The sequence below is a fragment of the Aptenodytes forsteri genome, unplaced genomic scaffold, assembly GCF_000699145.1.
Source record: "Aptenodytes forsteri isolate BGI_AS27 unplaced genomic scaffold, ASM69914v1 Scaffold442, whole genome shotgun sequence".
NCBI classification, from domain to species: Eukaryota; Metazoa; Chordata; class Aves; order Sphenisciformes; family Spheniscidae; genus Aptenodytes; species Aptenodytes forsteri.
The window spans coordinates 1,181,415-1,204,212 of NW_008794003.1; the positions used below are offsets into that span (position 1 = coordinate 1,181,415).

Genomic DNA, 22,798 nt, shown 5'->3' on the forward strand with positions numbered 1-22,798 from the left:
CACCCCCAGGTCCTTTTCCGCCGGGCAGCTTTCCAGCCACTCTTCCCCAAGCCTGTAGCGCTGCATGGGGTTGTTGTGGCCAAAGTGCAGGACCTGGCACTTGGCCTTGTTGAATCTCATACAGTTGGCCTCAGCCCATTGATCCAGCCTGTCCAGATCCCTCTGTCGAGCCTTCCTACCCAAGCTCTCAAAGCAGGTTGTAGCCATCCATCTTTTACATGAAAACATAACCTCGGTCCCAACAACTAATGCTTCAGTTTGACCCACACAGCTTAAACTGGTTCTGTTACAAAGTCCTGCTCACTGTAGTCTCTGGAAGCTACAATACTGTAATAAAGAAAAGACTGGCCCGCAACTTGTGTTGTTTTCTATCAATTAAATTGTGTCCATCAGCCCCTGGTAGAGCTGCCAATATTGCATGCAGATTTGTGACATTACCGTTACAGTTAGTAGATATGTTTTCTCCATTTCCCTTATTTCACACCATAGCGTTGTATACAGAGATTTTATTTATTTTAAAGACCAAAACAGCACATGGAATAACTCTTCTAGAAAATGCAGAAAGTTCAATCTTTAATTTTATAGACAAATCTGCATTAAAACTGTTTGATGAGACAATAAGTGTCATCCATGATTTTTTTTTTATCCGTGATTATCTATCAGCAAGAACTTTATCTTAGTGCAAAATGTAAATGTAGTCATTGTTATACATCTTATTTCACTCATGTAATGAAGAAAATCAGCTGTAAGCAGCTATCTATAAATAAGCCCTGCAAGCTCAGGTTTGCCTTGAGAAACCTTTCATTTTTTAAGCACTTGAATACAGAAAATTATATATAAATTGTGAACTGCTATCAAAACCTGCTACGCACCCTTAGGCACCATTATTCCAAGTGGATGCATTAACTACTATACTATCAAATATCTGCATCTATCAATAGAGAAACAAATACACACACAGAAAGCATGAATATTACAGACAATCTCAATAGATGTAAGCTGTCTTACAATTAAACACTGTAACATAGCCACTAGATCAATTTTTAATGATTTTAATTCAGTTGTGTGCTTAACATTTCAAGCTGAAACTGGAATTTTAAACATTTCCTCTTTTTTGTATTGATTTCAATAAACTACTGTTTTAGCTTCCCAAAACTAGAATAATGTCTTCAAAATTGTACGTAAAATGATAGCAAACCAGTCAGTTATTGGTAAAATAGCATCACATTGAAATCCAGTTGCAGCTTTTTCACTTTGTAGTGCAATTCCACCCCAGTTTTCTAGAACTACAGTATACTTAAGATCTTTAGTGGGACACACTAACAAACGCTAGTAATAGTGTTGTGGCAGTTCATCAGGTGGCACCCTTAATCAGGGCTGTGCTATACACAGGGCAGCCACAGAAATCCAAGGGGTCTCCCCCTGCCACTATGGTTATTAATAACAGAAGTAACACTCTGAGACACAGGGGTTTGGAAAATACTAATTCTGTTACAACTAGAATTGCATTCTTCAACATTTTCCCCAAAACTGCAGTGCAGTAAAATGGACTGAAGGGAGCGAGAGATTCTTCAGCTAGTATTCCCCCATTCTGCATTTTGTTTGCTGCTGAATGTTAGTACCCAGAAAGTTAAATTATACCAAGAACCATCCATGTCAATGTCTACTATTTAAGGAAATAAAGGTGTCCTTTTCTTTATGCTCTCCTATAAAAAACAGATTTCATTACCTTTACAGGAAACAGTGGGAAGGCTGTTCTGTTTTGGGGTTGGGGTTTTTTTTTTTTGGTGTTGTTTTGTTTGTTTAAGCTATGAACCGTAACAGAATTTGGAGTTATGGATATTGAAACTGTAGACAAGAAAGCATTATAACTGAGAAACTACATGCTTATTTCTGTAACACAGCCTGGCTCTGGTGACAGATGAAACTGCTCCCTTTCACAAACTAAGCACTATATATTGCATTCTATGAAGATAAGCAGAAGTACCACATGTCATAGGGTACCATATGCCGCAGGGAACAGATGACCTAGATTTGTGCTGTTGAAGTAGTTATAGTAACTATACCTATAGAGTTGCTTCCTCTTGCCACTTTTGGTAGTCATGCTAGGGTCCACCTGGTCCTGGTCAAGGCAGAGCCAAGCGTTGAAAGAAAACGCAGAGCCTGGCCACTTATGAATTGATGGAACAGCAATTCCGGCCATGCTGTGGTACAAGTTGAAATACTGCAAGGCACTAGCCATGCCCTGCTTCCGGGCCATTGCTAGAATGGCTTGCATCACTGGAACAACATAAGGGTGAGCTCGTTTTGGTTCCTCAGTCCTCAGGAGCCGTATTAGTTGAAGCAGTTCTTCTGAGCCCATTGACTGGCTCCCCAAAGAGCCCAGAAGGGCAATCAGGTTCTCTGCACAAGCACAATGGAGCGCGGAGTGGGAATTTAGTGTCTCAATGATACGGATGACCATGTTGGCATTGACACACGTGGCACGACTCTGTCTGTTAATACAGCAGATTCGCCTCAACCAATTTGAGATGAAAATCTGCAGGTCATGTGATTCTAGTTCTGGAAGCCACTGGATAAGCAGCAATAAGGGCTGGACATTACTAATGCCTAGTATCCCAACAGCCATGTGGTCACCTTCAACAGCCTGAAAAACAGCAGAGAACTCAGACGTGAAATACAATAAAATAGGGCTAGAAGTACTGTTGAAAAGATGTAAGCATTTTAGCATTCAAACCAAGCACATCTCACCATATTCATGAGTTCTTCCAGCAATTCCCGTGAAGGTTGACCCAGTGATTTTAGTACCTCATATATGTGTGCATAACCAATCCTCTCCTTGAAGACCTCCTGAGGATAAAAATCCCAGTCTCACTAACAAATAAAATGGACAAAAATTGCCCATCTACTGCAGTAGGTTCTAATTTAACACAGTATTAGACAAAATAATTAGAATGCAAGAATAATGTTTTACAGGCTAAAAATCTCTTTTTGGTATGTCCATTGTGCTATCTCTAGCATGCTGCAGATAAGAAGGATCTCATTGCAGCATGCAGATAAACAAATAAAAGATCAAAGTTAATTTCAGTAATTACCTATACAAGAATACAATTGCTTTGGTATAATCAAAATGTTAATTCTATCACAAAATACTAATAGCTTCATTTTTTAATGCAAACTATAGCATGAAATGAAGTTACTACATTGAGAATTAGAAGTATTCAGATATTAATTTTTGAGTGAAAGATTTTCCTAGACCACCTTGATTAAAAACCACCCATCCTAAACACTTCAAAAATTAGAAAAGTGTTCCAAGGAAGTTTTTCTGAAAACTAATTGATTTTACATGAAGAAAAAAAATAATCAAGCAGCAAAATCCAGACTGTAGCATCCATTTATGGTATAGTTATTAAACAGTCAACACATCTGTGCTAGTATAGGGCTAGTTTTGGATTTGTGCTGACCAAAGGGATATTCCATACCATATGACATCATGCTCAGCATATAAAACTGGAGGAAGAAGGGAGGGGGGGACATTCGGAGTGATGGCGTTTGTATTCCCAAGTAACCGTTACGCATGATGGAGCCCTGCTTTCCTGGAGATGGCTGAACACCTGCCTGCTGAGGGGAAGTAGTAAATGAATTCCTTGTTTTGCTTTGCTTGCGTGCGCGGCTTCTGCTTTACTTAAACCGTCTTTATCTCAACCCATGGCTTTTCTCATTTTTACTCTTCCAATTCTCTCCCCCATCCCACCGAGGAGCAGTGAGCGAGCAGCTGTGTGGTGCTTAGTTGCCAGCTGGGGTTAAACCACAACAGTCCTTTTTGGCGCCCAACATGGGGCTCGAACCCATGACCCTGAGATTAAGAGTCTCATGCTCTACCGACTTGGCATCTCCCCCCAGCTTCTTGTGCACCCCCAGCCTACTCGCTGGTGGGGTGGGGTGAGAAGCAGAAAAGGCCTTGACTCTGTAAGCACTGCTCAGCAGTAACGAAAACATCCCTATATTATCAACACTGTTTCCAGCACAAATCCAAAACACAGCCCCATACCAGCTACTATGAATAAAATTAACTCTGTCCCAGCCAAAACCAGCACAACATCATACAGAATGGATACTCTTCTCCCAGTTGTATTCTGCACTGAAATTAAGACTTTTTTTTTTTTAAGGATGAATCTGTCAGCAAAACTGAGATGACTGCTTAAGTAAATACGGAAAAAAAAAACACATATGTTGCAGTGGAAGTATAATTGAAAATTTTACTAACCCTTTGTGAATCATAGCCAGTCCCCAACTCTTAACATACAACTCTTCCCAGGCTTTCCAGAGTCAGTGGAGAAATAAGCACTCTGAGTAATGCTCTGGAGGAGCATAACTGACCCTGTCGTTTCTCACTCAGACTGCAAGTAGCAACCAACTCCCACTCTTCCTTTAGCCTCCACTGTGCAGCCACATCCCTTTCCTTGTGCCAAGACTAGGGAATCATTCAACCACAGGGTTGAACTCGGCAACCTAAGAATAAATACACTATTTTTCTGTGGGCTTAGCTTCCAGTCAGATTCACAAACTAACCGCAACCTATCCATTTATCAAACCACAAGAATAACTACAAAGGAAGGGCAGAGGAATGGCAAGACCACCATTTGAACAGCAATACTGTCCTGGATTAGTTTAAAGCCATGATAAAACTACAACACAAACTCCTGCCTGAAAATTCCTGCAAATACCCATTAATTCTACCCCACATATTCATGGGACAAGTAACGATGTACTTCCTTTACAAAGGTTCCAACTGCCATTAACACTCTGATCTTCCAGTTTTGATAGAAAGATGGCTCAGTGTCCAGCCATTAGACACATATAAAGGGATATGGGATGCTAATCAGCTATTCCTATCTGGCAGGAATGCATGACCACAATTTGCTCATCTTCATTAGCAAGATTCGTCAAGATACTGTGATAAAAACACTAACTGGAAACAAAATTAAGAAGCCTACTGCAAACAGACCTCTGCATATATACTGTTACCTTGGCAGCTGGAGACTTGTGCATTACTGCTGTGAGGGCTTGAATGGTTGATACTGCCAAGCAGTCTAGGTGTCCCTGAAACACCTGAAAGTAGCAGGTACAGAAGTTATATACAAATGCACAAAAACAGTTCAGCTCCAAAATCCATACTGTGCCCTCCTGCCAGGAGGGAAACCAAGAGTTTGCTAACATGCTTCAAAAATCATCTCCCCACCAGTCAAGATTTCATAACCCCACGGCCTACAAGGAATTACATAACAGTAGACAACTAGCCACATACTTCAAGAGGAGAGAAGCATTCACCACACACATTGCACTTCAAATATTTTGATGGGCAAACAGGTTTTCCTCATGCGGCTAATGGACAACCTCAAGAGGGAGGGAGGAAAACAAATTAGGAAACCTCTTGCAGTATGTGTGTGTGCGCTGCTGGACAATCAGGCGCCTGCAGTTCATACAAAGTGTTTTCTTTTCCATCCAAGTCCCTACACGCCAATGCAACACACACACACACACAAATAATAAGAGAGAAGTCACACCAGCACAGTAAAATGGCTGCCTCACCCATAGCCTCGTCACATTGATCAACATATCTTTTTCCAATTTAAGTCATGTTTTGAGGGTTTTTTTCTATAATTCTTGTTTATATTGATATTTCTATAGTGGTTTTAAGGACAAAAACATTGGAGCACTATTTCGCATCCATCAGTAAACCTAATTAGCAAAACTGTGCAAACAAATATACTGTTTCATCATCTCTGAAATATTATATGCATATCAGGCATATTTTGAAAATGAAATGTCAAGAATCAGAAGACAGTGTTAGATGTGAAGAAACATTTATATGCGGTTAGTGTTGCACTGAGTTTCTAAAGAAGCCAAAGCTATTAGTTAGAATCACAATTTGTAGATTACCATACCTTGTATTTAGCATTTCTTCACATTTTTAATCAGAACAAATCATTCTACTATAAAATTAATACAACAACAATTTGCATTTGAAACTTTCCACAATATTTTGGGAAAATTAAAGCAACAGTCTATTCCTACCTCCCTGATTCAGCCTGTCCATTGTTTTGTGAACATCTGTTCTTGATGACAAGCAAAGAATCAGGACATCAAATACAACCATTGAGATTCACAAACAAGGCCCCAGAATCCAAAACACCACAGTGCTGAGACAAAGAAGCCAAAAAGAGGAAAGGGAGGGGAAAAAAAAATCACCACCAGGTTGATAGAATTTATTTGGATTCCATTCATGTACTTCACCTTTTCCTTAAAAGAAGCATAACTGAGGCTCAATCTATAGCAAATATCTGCAATTTGAAGCAGATGAATAAAACGGAGGTTGAATTCAATCTATTCAGAAAAATTATTTTCCAGAGACAGGAAATACTGACGTGTGCAGCAACACAAGTTCATCTTGCTGCAGAAGGCTTAAAGAGGATGGTTAAGGTGAAGCACAGGAATCAATTTTCCTGTGATTGTGTCTTGACTTCAACTGAAGCAAAATACAGGTTAGGTAGGTACCTGGTCCTCATTCATTTCTGTCAGTAATTTGTTGGCAAGGTCTTTCTCACTCTTGTCTGCCACTTTATTGTTAGCATTTAAAAACAGCTGTTAGAAACAGAGACAAGAATAATGGAAATAATTGCATTAAACAGTTACCTGCAGCCAAACCTGTGGAGGCTGCCTTGGATTTGTATTTCACATACAAAAAAACAACAAAAAAAAAGTTCTCATATCGGTGAGACACAATCCTCCCTTAACATTAGTCTTCTGTTATTTCTTACACTACTGAAGATTACATTGTATTTTTGCTAAATAGTAATCGTTCCCTCCCCAGTTAAATGAAAATATGTAATCGCTGAGACAAGGAAACAGATCTATCTGGAATTTATACTGGTCACTGGCTTAGCAACTCTGATTTCATTTACAATATGCAACATGACAGGAGGTTCTCAAAAATTTACTTGCAAGAAATAAAGACAATGGTGGGGCATTAGCAAAGAAATGGATACAGATGTTTCACTATTTTCCACTTATGTTTCATCCTAAGTGAAGGCTGAATATACCTAGACAGAATATTTTAATCTTCAAACAGCAACAGCAGCAGAATTTCTGGGGCACATAGTCTTTAAGACACGAAGAAGCGTAAAATATGTCTGCCATCATCCTAAGAATCAGACAGATTGTAAATAGCTTTAAATCAAACATACACCTATACTACATCTTCAGCTAAGAAACTGCTCTGTGTATAGTAGCTAGATTCCTAGTCAGTTCCTGAATTTGCAAGTTTAAAGCTCACCCAAGTATCTTCGTAATCGATTGCAGTCACTTTGTGTGCCAAGTTTAGCTGTAACCTAATCAGGACTAAAATTTATCTTCTGTTTTCAGACTCTATTGAGGTGTTAAAAAAATCCCTCATCAAAATGTTTTAAAAATCGCTTCAAAAAAAAAAAAAGAAGGAACAACACTTTCCGTTAGTGGATAAAAACTAAGCATTTGTGGGTTTTTTTTCCTCATACATTTTGTTCCATTATCTGCTAGGTAGTCTCTCTGAAGAGGAACAGCCTGAGAAATCAAATTCCATAAATTAGGGCAAACAGAAGGACAACTGTCAAGATATTACTTTGACTTACATAGGTCTGAAAGCACACAGTTAGAAACACAAGTCATTTTGAAAGGTACATCACGGTCAAGAGCACTTAACACTGCAGAATAACTAATATGCCTCAGAGGGTTATAACATTAACAGGTGGAAATAAGAACATTGAACAGAAGCAAATGCAGACATGCAAAAAAAAAAAGGGTTTTCATATGGGTTACTTCAATTCTGATAATACATGTAAAATGGAAAAATAGATTTTTATTACAATGTCCATATGGTTTTAATTCTTCTATTTAAAAGCTGTTCAGAAAACAATAATTTTTTTTAATCAGGCGTACTGCTAGAGGTCATTGTGCTTTGCTCGAAGTCTGACCTCTAAGAGAGTTTAATAGATGAGAAAAGATTCAGGACCAACAAAGCAGCTGTTAAACGACTCTCAGTATAGAATAAGCACCTCCTGATATCTCTAAAGTCCCTCTTTTCGGATGTCACAGGCAAAAAGCAACATTCAGATCATCAAAACTTAACCGAGCAGTTTGGAAAAGCTTTTGTGCAGATCTCTAACCCTAGAGCATAGTTAAGGGAAGACAGTTTGCCCATAAGCCTTAAAACCAGCAAATATGAAAAAAGATTTAAATTTTAGAAGATTGTTGAACTGCAAATGACTAGGAAGTATGACTAGAAGTACAGCCTTGAATACCCCAAGTTCTTTGGGATATCTATAGCAGAAATAGTGGTATGGATTTTCTTTACCCCTCCTTTCCATGGAAATTTCTTGCACTTCAAATTTGCTGAAGATCTAATAGCTTCCTGAGTTTCAGATATGTGTATGGACTCTCCCACAATCTGCAGAGCTGCAGAACTGTGCTTTACACAGCTTGCTGGTGAATCCAGTAGCAAGATTTTCATAGGTAAAGAAAAAAGACCTAGAAATAGGGTATCCACCCCCAGCTAATAAGGAGAAATCCTAATTCCACAGCTAAATTCATCTTTGCTATTTGGCTTTCAAAAAGAACAGAGATACAGTATATTGGAAAATACAAATATACACCACCTTCCCAGCCTCCACCCTCTCCCCACTTTTCATCCTTGGGGGTATTTTGACTGTGAAAGGTTAAAAAAACCCCACTAAGTAGCAAACTGGCAGCATTGATATCCAATCAATCACAGTAATATGTGAGACTATCACAGGAAAAAACCCTCAAAAGAGCGTATCTTATGACATACATTCAGGCAGAATAAAAATAAAAGGAGCAAGCTGCAAAAAGAGTAGCTGTTCCTGCTTTCTTAAATTCCACAACTTGTTTCTATGAGAGCAGGAACATAGCTAGAGTCTCCATGAACAGGTAACATCACACTGCTTGATGATTTAAGAAGAAACTAAAAAAGAAATTTATATAGAGTACAAGGTCAGTACAAAAATAGGTACAGATTCCTAAATAGAGGAGGAGGATGGAAAGGTCAAGCAATGTATTTTCAGGAGATAAACTACAAATACTATTCAAAACACTTCAAGTCAGTTGGCATTCTGCCACTGACTATAACTACAGTTAAGACACAATCCACATTTATTTTTAATATATCACTACACTAAAATATGTTCTAATCCAAAATCTAAATGGATTTGAATCAAATTGCATACTGTAGCTAGCATTAAATTATCTAGCCTTAGAAGTGCTCAAAATAGCTATGCCACCAACATATCACAAAAAGAGAAATAAAATATTCCAGAGTTACATCATATCTATGTTCTTTTGCACAGGGAAAAATGAAATCTACAAAGAAATCAGTGGAAGACACTAGCTTGCAAATTATGACCATATGGGATTAAGATTAAAACAACATCTATGTAAACACTAAATCCTATGTAGAAGGAGAACAATTGAAGATTTGTAACAGCTTGAGCTCATGTTTTATGTCAGCTACACAAGACTCAAATATTTTGAAACACTTACAAAGGCACACCAGCAAGTTTTTTTTAAATGCAAAAATATGCCCCTGAAATTAGAATTCAGACCTCCATCTGGCAGCAGATGTAAGAGACCTCCAAGTGATCCAGTGACAGAATATAAAAAAAAAAAAAAGGGGGGGGGGGGGGCAAATGTGTCCAGTAACAACCTTAACAGATTTTAGAGACTGAGTGAGGTCTGTAAAGGTATTTTGCTCACAACTCAAAATAAGCATTCATTGCTTTAACCACAAGACAGACAAGAAACACCTCTACTTCATTAGGAATAAAAAAAGATTTTAGAGCAACTCAGATCTTTCATTATTAGCCTTAGTGGCTCTAACCAATCCAAAGTTTTACTTCCAGTATGTAGACACTATAAAATTGCATCTAATTCAGATGGAAGATATAAAGGTAATTAGTATACCTGCAATATTACAAGACAGGTTTTGTTAAAAATATGCTGATAAGGGAAAATTTACCTTGCAGTTCTGCAACAGTCGAATGAGATGCTCAAAGCAGTTACTGTTAAGGAAAATTGCCTGCAGAACAGGCCTATCTGTGCAGTCTAACATGGCTGAGGGGGGGTGAATTAAAACAGAACTAGCATCAAAGACAAAACACTTCTCAAATCCGTCAAGCATTTTTTCTGCACATTACATAATAAACATGGGGAAAAAAAATACACAACAAACTATATGCTGTGAATTCTTTGATCAAGAATGATGTGCATTTTAAGCACAGAGCACTAGGCCTAAAGCTAAACATTTTGATACTGTAAAAATTATCACGTAACCTACTATATCTGGAGGAAAAATTCAGCTACCGAATATCTTTGATTGCTCTGGGGCTCTGTTAAAGCCATTGCCATTTGTGAGTACATAAGCAGCATGCCTTTTACTTAAAGCACACAAACACTTGCTTCCTCATCAAGCAATTACTCTGCATTCTACAGCAGCCTTATACTGTAAGCATTCTTCATTGCCTCAGTACTATTCCTCAGTTTTCTCTGAAACTTGGGAAAAGAAATACCTTTATTTTTATTTCCCATTCTGAACATCAGAGTGGAAAAAACTCCAGATCCTGAATTCTTAACCAACAACTTAAATGCAACTGTTTCAGACCATCACCTTTGGCCAATGTTTTCAATAATGCCATATGAAAAGCAAACTATCACAAAAAAGCCACCACACAGGTATTTAATTCTGCAATTATTAAGGTGCTGATGAGTGTCAGCTGTTGCCTAGCAAAAATTTTTTTTTTTTTAATGGAGACTGGCAGTCTGTGAACCTTGACTCCCTGGTTAAACGGTAGCAATCCAATATGGTTTCTTCTGGGTTTTTTCTAGTGAATGATTAAACAAGAATACATCTAAAGTAATGTCAATGAAGAACTGTTTCAAATTTTTCAATTGCTTAGCCAAGTGAACATTTTTTGGTAGAACATTCAGTTATATTACTATCATGGTTCAATCATTACTTGCTTCGGAGTTATTATCAAGAGATACTTAAAGGAACTGCACAATTGGGTACTCACTCAGCATTTGGATCTGTAGTGCTATGAACCTGCTCTCCCACTGCCTGCATCGCCTTGGATTAGGTAAAGCTGAATGGTCCGAATTAAGCAACTTGAAATAGTTCTCCAATATTGTACTTGTCTCCACCTGCCGCTGGTCAGAACTGCTGGTTAGAAGGATATGGACAACTTCTGTCAGGCACTTCAGAGTCAGCTCTGCCTTCCTGCTCACTTCCTCAGGGTTCCTGTCATCCCAGTTGTCACAGTCTGCTAAAACACGCATCAAGACTTCCATGGTGGCAGGAGATACTGCTTGAAGAGCATTCCTCTGGAACACACGGGGGAAAAAAGTGATTAAGGAAAAAAAACAGTAATAAATAAATAAATAAATCAAACCGCTTCAAACCAGCAGTTTCTATCTGAGTTATCTGAATCATGCAGCATGCATTATGTCTGTTAATGCCCTGTAATTGTTAAATAAATATGAAACATTCTACTTGGATTATATTGATGGCTACAGATGAAATGCATCCCATCTCGTTCACTTAACTAGGCTTTCTTTTTCAAAGAGAATGCTTATAGGGAAAAGGAAATATAATTTAAATGCATGTTATAAAATTCTTATAAGATAGCCTTGATAAACTGCTAATTCTAGGTAAATCTTCACTTGTAAATCAAACGCTTCAAACCAGCAGTTTCTATCTGAGTTATCTGAATCATGCAGCATGCATTATGTCTGTTAATGCCCTGTAATTGTTAAATAAATATGAAACATTCTACTTGGATTATATTGATGGCTACAGATGAAATGCATCCCATCTCGTTCACTTAACTAGGCTTTCTTTTTCAAAGAGAATGCTTATAGGGAAAAGGAAATATAATTTAAATGCATGTTATAAAATTCTTATAAGATAGCCTTGATAAACTGCTAATTCTAGGTAAATCTTCACTTGAAGTTTCATTTTAGATCATGAGATTCATGATACTTCAAGTTTTTGAAAAGAACATAATAAATAGCAAACGTTTGTCTGGGCCCTGAGCGCATTTCCCTTACCTCTCTTCCTGGGGGTCTGACTGCAGGGGCTCAGGGCCACCTTAAATCTGGGGCAGGAGCCCAGCCTTGTAGAGAGCTTTGAGAAGCCTTGTCAGGGACTCCCTGCCTTCTCTAGGGAGCTGCATTCAAGCTGCGGCTCTCAACCTTTTACCTGCCTGAGCTACACTGCAGCCATGCTCATGCCTGGCCATGTACTGTCTTGAACCTGACCCCACAGACTTGACTGACCGGCTTGACCTTAGACCTGCCTCATCACTATGGATGGGCCTGGCAACCACTGGACTCTTGACTGACCCCAGTTACCATCACTAGACCAAATCCCCACCCTGATGTGCTGACCAGACTTCCTGGCTTGATCTCAGGCTTCATCATTACAGACTTGTCTAGTGATCTGAGCTGGTTGATCCTGGTTACTACCACCAGACCTGCTCTGTTCACCTTGTTCAGGTATAGTGAGACTGCACCTTTTGCCAGCGAGGTCAGCTGCCTCTGCCTGCCTGGTCATCATGCTCAGTCTCAGCTTGCCTTCCCTGGTGGAGCAGTGCCTGGCTTTGCTGCTCCCTGACGACATTTAAAAATGCTCTCTCTTCTGGATCATCAGAAGTAATATTTGCTTGCGACCAGACTAAGTAGCACATTACAGAAGTCAGCTAAGAGAGTGGATGTTGGCTTTGCTGATGATGAACATCCTCTTTTCTTCACATTCTTTCGAAGATTTTAAACAGCTTCCAAGCTATAAAGGCCCTGTGCCTCTTACTGAAACAGCTTACTTCCAACATTGGGAAGTAAGCTAGATTAATTTCATGTGTTGATACAAACCTTACATCTTTGCAGGTGGAAACTCCTAATGTAGTTACCCACATTTTTTCTTTATGATATGAAAATATTACAGCAAGTTCATATGAAAGTGCAGTTATTGTAGACAGCAAATTTCTACTGTTATTTGAAAGCAGGACCTAGCTTTTAGCATTTAGATACTATTGCACAGAATGACCCCAAACTTTATAAGACAAACAAACAATTCACAGTCAGTAACAAATTCTTCTCATTATGGGTTATGGGGTATTTATAAGACTTAAACAATGAATAGGCATTTGGAGGCTTCAGCAGCTGAAAAGAGTTGAGAACATCCTTACCTGACCACCAGCCACAATAGCTCCAAAGAGATGTAGCAGGCAACATTTTAGGCTTTCCTTGAGATGTTCACTTTCTTGAAAGCATTCTGATTGGAGTAAATAAAAAGGAGAAGGATTCCTTACTTTGGCCATATAAATTATACAAAGTTTTTCCTCTCAAAAAAACCCACCAACAAATGAAATAATAAAAAAAGCTCCTCTACTCCCTGTCATCACGCAAATTTAAAAAGATTTTCAACTCTAATCTCCACTTTCTTTTACATAAATCAGACACAAACACATCAATTCCAACATTATCAAAGTAGCACAACAAGACCACATTTATCAGGAATTTACAGGGCCAGACCTTCAGCTTGCATAAAACTTTTCATGCAGGCGGACAAAACTATAGACATACAACAACTGTTGATCTGATCCATAATGTAAAATGAGCCCATTTTGTCCATATTAATGAGAAACAGAAGGACATGCTAACATGCAAGCAGTTAGCAAGCATGACAAAGGTTAGAGCAATTTTGGCACGGAAAGTCTAATGCCGTATGCAGTGCAGGTAGCTCAGAAAAACAGTCCCTGAGCTTGCTCCCTTTAAGCCAAACTTCCCAGGGAAGCCTGTGCAGGTCTGTAACCTTTCTAGCAGTAGTCTCTTTAAAGACAATTATCCTGCATCTCTTCTCATGCCATATCTGATGTAAATTAATCATAAACAGCCTCAGGAACTCTTCTTAGCAATAGAAATAACCTGGATTTTGTTGCTATAGCAATAACACTAGACTCGAAGTAGCTGCAACAAACAGCAAAGAATTATTTTATTTGGAATTAACAATTGTAAGACTTCCAATAACTTTGAGATAGAACTGACAATCACTTGAGTTTGTAAAAACTGAGATTTTTAAACAAACAACAGAAACTGTTGTTATATAAAATGCAAGAATTTTATATTCATTAAAATAATAACCTTTAAGACCATTACCAATTATTGGCATGTAAGATTTCTGACTACATACTGAATGTATAAGCCTGTTTTAGAAGAAAATTGCACAGCTATTTTTTAAATCTAGTCTTCAAAGGAAACAAAGACTTAGATGATCACACTGTTAGTCTGCTAGTCCCACTACTCCCTTGACTTATAGCCTCTGAATCTTTTGGGGAACCTCAGAAAAATTCAAAAGAGCAGTACCTAGCAGATTGAGAATAAATCATTAGGCTGGGTAGACCAAAAAAGCCTGAAATTAGTGCTGCCATGGCAGAATGTCTAAAGCACACGCTCAGCAATTTCTTGTTCTGTCTTTCCTGCCACTTGGCCAACCAGCAGATGAGTATCTGCCAGCTAATTAATACACTTGTAGCTCAGTCACAGTATATAATATTTAAGGGATTTAGGAGGAACCAGAGTGCAATGCACTGAATGGGGAGGAGAGAACCTGCAGATGACATTCCTCAGTAGCAGCCTTTAGAGTGGGTTTCCAGTGCTCTGGCACAAAGATAATGGCATTTTACTGGCATCAGCTCTTTGGTCCTTTTGGCAACTAGCCTATTTTATGTACACAGAGAGGAGAGGGAATCTCAAGGAACAGGAGGAGCATGTGACTCAAATCTAGAGAAACCAAACTCATAAATGCTACCACTCTAGGAATAGAACCTTCCTTTTTTATTGCCAATTACAGCTGAGTTAACAGATAGCTGCAAAAAGGGCTGATTCCACTCATACCCCCACCCCTACAGCATGTTCCTGCTGCTTCAATTCTGTTGGCACTAGTGCTTTGGTGCACTAAACTGGCAAACTAGCTGGGCATCCCACCTTCCCAAGATTTAAGTGCAGAACATGGCCACATAAGTCCTCCTTTTCCACACAGCCAATCTGTAATGGTAACACATGAATTCCAAACTAGCCGTCATGATATTTAATGACTTAACCAGAGACAAAACAGAGCAGTTTCCCAAACTGCAGTCCAAGGAGCATTTGCTAGTTGGATGGCACAGTTTCCTTCTTTCTAGATGTTGAATCATATTAAGATACAAAAATGCATGAACACTTTCCTAAGATTATTTTTCCATGCGAGTTATCATTACAGTTGCCACAGGGACCTTACGTGCAATCACTGTATGTACCCTAATAAATGGGAAAGTTGGCAATTCACAGAAGCAACCCTATTAAACCACGTTAGGCACTGAAAGAAAGTCTGAGAAAACCCAGGCTTTCAAAGATGAGTAAGAATGGCAAGATTGTGATGCTCAGAGCAAAAAACAAGCAAACAAAGCAACCCACTTCATTCAGCCTCAGAAAGCAAGTAAGGGGCTTTTACATTTATCAGGCATTCTTAGGGGAAAGGAACTTGAAATCACTAAGCTCACTCCTCCAAAGATGACTATTTTTAAACATGCTGTTGATAATACTTACGGTAAAAGAAAGGGACAAACTCAACAGTGAGGGAGGCTGGTTTATACTTCTGTCTGCTCTTTTCAACTGTACTAAGGAAACGTCTGCAATTACATTAAAAAAGATACACCAAAGAAATTAGATACGATACCTTTGTTTATGACTTACTTATTAATTTATGACTTCATAATAGAAAACACTGCCAAAAATTGGGAGTTATCTTTTGCCTACAGGATCAAAAAAAAAAAAGTAAAGTAATATTTCATCCTGAAAAAATTAATCACAGCTAATCCCGTATTTACTGTTCTGCTCCTAGAAATACCTTAACTTTTCACAATATGGTTTAGTTCAAAAAAAAAAAAAGCCAGCAATCTGTTATTTAGTCCTTGCTTATCATAACTAAGCCACCAGCTAGACTGCCAAATTTCTTAACCATGCAATTTAAAATGGGCACAAAACATTATTATGGGTTCATTAGGGGGGATGACCATCAAATTAAAGGGATATAATTTTACTGATACACTTATAAACTTCTTTTCAAAGATGCAACATATCTGTACTGTGATCTTCAATAACTTCTTTTGCCCTAATTCAACCAGGTCTGCCTACCCCATTCCTTTTGGCTTCCTTGTTCCACCAGTTTAGAAAAATGGGCCAGTTTTTGAAAGGAGAAAGCAATGGAAGGACCTTCACATTGGTCAGTTACAACCAAACACCTCTTAGTATATCCTCAAATTTAATTTTGTTTTAACTTCTAGACTGCCTGTAAATATATTATAATTTTAGAAAGGTACTTAAATCATATTCAGTTTCAGAAAGCATAACATGCTACTGTGGTGTGATTATATTGATTCATTGCCAAATTCTGCACCTTCATTGGTTGTAAATTCACTGATTTTGAGTACTTATACTCCACCTAAGATACCATGAGATGTGCTGGCATTACCCACACTAAATCTGAAAACAGCTTAGCACTACACTGGCAGGCCATATGTAAGAACTGGTGTCAATTCATGCTCTGTCCTAGAAAAGGGGAATTCTCATGTTGCACAAAAATACCGGAAGTTGTGATCCTTACATGCTCCTTGAAACTTTGTGCACAATGATTCAAGCTGTTATTGAGAATACAACCTTTTGTTTCCATAACAGCCTCATGAAACCTGCAGTCCATGCAGTATTATGGCATACTGCAGGTTTCGAGCTACAAAGAAACCCCAGCAGCCAAGGTACACAGCTCACATGATCCCCACTCTGTTTGCACAGAGTCGGACGAGTGACTTGCTGCACAAATGCAAGTCTCAGAGCTAGCACAAGTGCTGTGCTAGCTCTACAGAATGTATGCTGTGAGAATAGACCTGAGGTTTTACAAGACTAGGTAACATGAGATACGATCTCTCTATGCCTTTAAATATTTGTATGCATAGGTCCAATATTTGATGCATGTCAAAATGTTCCTGACGGAAATAAAATTGAGGACCTAAAGGAGAAGCAGCTCTGAATGATAGCAGCAAGGAGCAAACAACAACTTCAGCCCTTGTATACACATTAACTATACAAGACTATGTACATTTAACATTATTGTAATTAATTTGGGGCTAATAGGGAGAACTGTACATGAAAAATCTCACAGAAATTTATAAGAGGTCTCTGAAGAGCCAGTTATAGCAGATAAAGTGAATCACTAGCAGTTTCAAAGAACAGGGCCTGTGCCTAGAATGACAGAAATTAAGCATCTTGGAAAGCCCATTTCCTGGCTCTCTACACTTCCCACCTTTCAAAAAGCTTCACAACTCAGCTTTCCACTAAATGGAACAGGATATATTAGTACTCTGACAACTTTGGTGGCAATGAAGTTCAGTTTCAACTGCTTCATGATGTTAATTTTGGTAGAAAAGCTATTTCATTAATGCTATTCTAAAGAGTGTATCTTTGGGAAAAAAAAAAACTAAAACACAGTATCAAGTGCTCAAAGCTACCAATTCTCACAGTTGTAAAATACAACAGCAGAAGAATATACATATAACTATTTTTTATTTTAGTTTGACACCAGGCAGCAATAGTTCTGTCAGAAACTTTATGTATTGTTTATCTAAACATCATAAACCACAGTATTTATAATCTTGTCCTAGTCCACACGTACCCCGCAATTCGGTGCCTCCAGTTTCGGTATGGGTCGTAGAGACTTTCACAAAAAGCCAATGCATGCCTCACAAATTCTTCTATGGGGGTCTGATCTGCCACTTCTTTTTCTTTTGTTTTGCTTTTTAACTGAGGACAAAAAGAAAGCTGTAGTCAGATGATTTCTAGAAGCTGAAAATTAATCTTGATCTCCTCCAGAACAGTTCTGAGCCCACAAATTGTTCCCCACACAACATTATTATTGAAAAAGCGTATCACATAAGCAGGAGCAGGAAGTATCGGATGGCAAAAATAACAAGTGAGAACTGTTAACCACATACCTGTTGAATGTATAACGTAGTCATGGTGATAACATGGTTAATGTATGAACACATCCCAATCTCCTCCACATTAGCCAAATTTCTATGAAGACAACATAAAAACCAAAGAAATGTACACAGTGTACCATTTGAGGCTAGTTCAAACAATGTTTGTTTTAGCATTCTGTCTATAATCACACAAAAGTATATCAGCATTTCAAAAACACTCTCCAAAAGACTGCATGTACTCAAATGTTTATTTCTGTCACAGTAACAGAGCTCACAAGTTTTCTTCTAACAGGAGGGAAAAGAAAGGCCTGAGTCACTCTGCTGTAGGCCAATTCTATCTGGAATTTGGGGTTTCAGAGGTTAAGCAGATTCCCAGGACACTAAATAGAAAGCTCAGAAATGGCAGCTGATAACAAAGACAATAACTTCCACTTCTCCCACATTACTAGCACATACACTTTCTACAACTTTAGCAAACATATTACCTAGAAGCATTTATTCACTTTAAATTCTCCCAAGGAAAACAAACATCTAAAATTATTTTAGAACATAAATAAATCAACAGCAACAAAGAAATAGCATACACATGTTATTTCTCAGTCTTGAGGACAAGTCACAAAGATCAGATACTGAAGTGATGACATAAGGAGAACTTTTCAGCAATTAAGTAAGACTGACAACAGTTTGTAATTCAGAAACACATTAGCTCCATCTACTCAGCTTATATTTAATATTCCAGGATACTTAAATACTGCCCTACAGCCCTTTGTATTGTTTCAGGGATAAGGAGAGCCAAAGGACTCAAAAAAAGCTGCTTCAAACACTCCTCAGAAAAGGAGATTCCCTATTATATGTTATCCCCTTCCTCTCTTAATGCAGGTTACAATAGAAGACTGAAGAAATAGTGAGGAATAGATCCCTAACAACAGTTTGTTTGCCTGCTTCAACAGAATTACAAAATAAGGCGTAAGTTTCAGAAGGAAGCCAGTTGCATTAATAGTGTAATAAGTCAGTTTCCTAAGCTGTTTATGGAATTATAAGCATGTTAAGAATGTGAAACAGTTCTTCCTGTACAATTCTCCCTCAAGTTATTTCATATCCAACACTTGTTAGAGTGTGCCTTTTCTTTTAAAAGTATTTCTTATACCAGGTACACCATATCTTGCATTCCCATTGATATCTCTTATTTAATTACAAGGAATTTAGTGTTTAATCCCCTTCTATTCCTCTTCTCATGGCAAACATTATTGCTAAGATGACTGCGTTGCTCCCCTCTCTCTCTTTTATTCCCTCTTCCTTTATTTTGAAGATTGTGAAAGTGGCATTTCTCTGTTTCTACTGGAAAGTGTCAAATCACGTCGTATGTGTCATTAGAATCTGTATTTATAGGCTGCATCAAGATTTCTTAAACAAAACAATAGCCTTGCTGAGGTAACAATCAGAACAAATACCTGCAAAGGATGATAAAGAATTTCACAAGTAAAAGTGACAGAGCCTGCTGCTGCTCTTCTAGTCCATCTGACATTTTCTGGACACACTGTAGCAGCTGGAGCCTGAGGACCTGAAGAATGTTATCAGGAAGCAGTGATATTCCTGGAGGAACATCATCCACCCTAAAGAGAAAAACCACACACAAAATTGTTAATCGTGCAAATGACACGTTACCAATCAATTTCAATGTGATCATGTAGTGTTCCAATAAACCTCTATAAGAAAGATTACTGAACTGAAGAAAGATGGCTCACAAACATTTTCTAATAAACCACAAGGAAATGTCTGGTGACAATATGCCAGCTTGAGCTTCCTTTTCCCCAGCAATGAACTGCACTGAAAAAAAGTGTTAAAAATTCATTAAGTGGATTCCTAAATGTTCCTCCATGCGACGATCTGCCTTAATTGCCACAGAGAAATTGCATGATCTTCAGCAGGTAAACGGGTGGCCTGGGAAATCCCTAAATAAGGAAAGGGATGGCCACTATGGAATGAAACATGAAAACTAAACACAAGGGGAACACTTTCAACTTTCTACTAAAGATTAAGAGTGTCCAAATAAATGAGATGCCAATTATTAAATAGTTACTGAAACCCAGTTGGTATTCATCCATAGTGAACCTCATGTCTGTCTTACATGAATTACAAAAAGCCATACAAAATAAGATTAAATACAAAAAAAAAAAGCTGTTCACAATAAGATTAAACAAAGGAAGACTTGAAAATCAGGGTCTGAACGTGCAGGAGAGGGAGCTCTCAAAAAATCCATCTGACTCTTGGCACACTGATTTTGCATGAAAAACTGACCCATCCTTATCAGTTTCCGGATATGATCAACCCAGCAAATAGTTTTTTTCCTGCTATCTAATTATTTTTAGGAGACCAAAAAAAAAAAAAAAAAAAAAATTTGTTTTGGGGTTAAAGACAAAAACAACTCTACCAAGGCCAAACGTGGCCCTGAAGAACATTAGGTACTCTTGCCTATTGTTTTTGCTAAACTGAAACGTTTTTAGAAATACACCAGTGAGAACCAAAAGAAAAAAATTAAAAAAATTATCACAAATAAAACTAGTAGCTAAACCAATGCTCCAGGAACAGCCATATAGAAACCCATTTCAGCAACAGTATAGAAATATAGATGTGTTAGAAGATTCTCTGGGATAAAGACTGTTTATCCACTGTTGCACATGCTAAAAAGAGTTTGCCTTTGGCATCAGCTGTTCACCCTGACACACTCTCTATGAACTCTACACAGGAAAAGGAAGACACAAGCAAGAGCCTCACAGCTTACAAAAGCCTTCACAATGGCCAAAGCCAGGGCGAAAATTACAACAAACAAAAAACTCAGCTAGCTCAAAAACTCACTAATATGACACTTGCATGCATACATCTGTATAAGAATAAGCATCAAAAAGTGTGGAGAAATGCAACGACTGACACTAAAGACTGTGATACCAATTATTTGAGGGAAATGTGGAACCATACATTGTTTAGCTTCTAAAGTTGAAAAGGAAGCCTATATAGAAGGGAAAAACTGAGACCCAATTTAGTAAAACAACTAGACAGGTATAAGTGACAGCAACCCATGACCTAGAAAACAAGTATTACCTATACATATACAGAGGACCAAATACTGGTTATTCCCTTGCCTCTTCACAGAGTTGTGCAATTCGCTTTTCAGCTCCTGGGATTCAGAATCTCAAAGGCTTCAGAAAGTTTTAACACATATTTTATAGGACCTAAGCTCTAAACTGATAGAGACACTAACCACAAAACTGAGAGCAACTGCTTTTTTCCAATACAACTGCCAAGAAAGAAATTTTAATTGCTGCGATAGCAGCTTCACCCCTGAAGATGCCAGCAGATCCATACCCTCAGGGACTATAAGCATGGCTCCTCATAATCTGATAATTCACCATCTCTGTATTAGGAAGATCATAATTTTTGACAGCTGAAATCATATACACAGAAGTAATTTCCCTAAAAGGGCCAACAAGTCTTTTTCAGTAAGATCATAAAATGCTTTACAAGAGAGCAAACAGCATACCCTTCATTCTTCATGTCCCAAAGAATGTTTTCTCTGCAGTAGCTGCCTGCCTGTGCTATTGCACAACCCATGAGAATTTACTGCCTTATGCGAGACTGGCACAAGAAATACTAATCAGGATTACTCAAACTGAATATACTATAGAGTATATAAATAAACATAAATATTTAAGTTAATCAAACTTCTTTTCACCCCAGAGCAAATTATTACCATATCACCACAAAAATCTAAAAGTTAAATTTGTGGACGTGTAGTATCAATGTTTCCTGACAAGATGAGCTCTGTAAACTAAGTATTCCAAAAGGAAGAAAAAAATAAAATCTCAAAAATCACACCTTAACTGACATTCTGATTTGGCTGCTGGTACCCTACCTCAAAAATGTGAGAAAGGCCTTGACACATCTGGGTTCTTTTTATTTATAATTTCCTTGCATTACATTAACATGGTTATGCAGCAATATAAACTGCCATCTCAGGTGTTTGAAAGGAAGTTAAATTAGTCTCTAAATTGTATTCACCTATTACAGCTCAAACTCACACCCTGGGACTTTCAGCCTCTCCTCCGCCACTGGCAAGCACTGTGGAACAAAGTGCTGTAGAAAACCAGGCTTTACTTTTCAACAACCACGAAACCATGTAATCAGCATTCCTATCATGATTCCTGCATCATTTTTATGTGGGTTTGAAGTCAATAAGTTAACAAAAGTATGGTTTCTATGGTACTTTGAATGAGCTTACTTTAAGCTCCTTTGCTCAAGATCATGCAAACCAAAAGCAGAAAAAGAGTATGACAACACTCTGGAGGCCTTTGTTGTTTCTAAAAGCATTAAACCAAATGACAATTTCTCTCCTTCAATAAGGGGAAAAAACGTCCCACCAGCTGGTAAAGGTTTTATCCTTTTCACGGTAAATACATATGAGATGAATAAAAGTTTTTAGGGAAAGAACAGACAGGTGCACTAATCTTCTGTGCTCAATGCACAAAGCCATCAGCATAGCTATTTTCACCTTTTCAGTAAATTCACCTCACCTTTTCAGTAAAATCATTGAAAACACCATTAATGAACCATTTCACCTAAAAATATAGGGTAGATACACAAAGATGGAGGTAGAACTGAAGCTGTGTAAGCCTATAAACTGCATA

At 38.1% G+C, this 22,798-nt stretch overlaps 1 protein-coding gene across 1 annotated transcript in view; it reads right to left on the bottom strand.

The window, feature by feature from the left end:
* Nucleotides 1-22,798, bottom strand: part of NBEAL1 (neurobeachin like 1) — a 93,850-nt gene that overhangs the window by 47,667 nt on the left and 23,385 nt on the right. Inside the window, exons 3-12 of the mRNA XM_009289491.2 lie at nt 19,568-19,729; nt 18,129-18,210; nt 17,810-17,937; nt 15,691-15,773; nt 13,293-13,378; nt 11,124-11,430; nt 10,070-10,176; nt 5,029-5,112; nt 2,752-2,850; nt 2,067-2,647 (exon numbers count right to left, since the gene is read on the bottom strand). Of these exons, the coding sequence (XP_009287766.1) occupies nt 2,067-2,647; nt 2,752-2,850; nt 5,029-5,112; nt 10,070-10,176; nt 11,124-11,430; nt 13,293-13,378; nt 15,691-15,773; nt 17,810-17,937; nt 18,129-18,210; nt 19,568-19,729 (1,719 nt within the window). The remainder of the gene's footprint in view (nt 1-2,066; nt 2,648-2,751; nt 2,851-5,028; nt 5,113-10,069; nt 10,177-11,123; nt 11,431-13,292; nt 13,379-15,690; nt 15,774-17,809; nt 17,938-18,128; nt 18,211-19,567; nt 19,730-22,798) is intronic.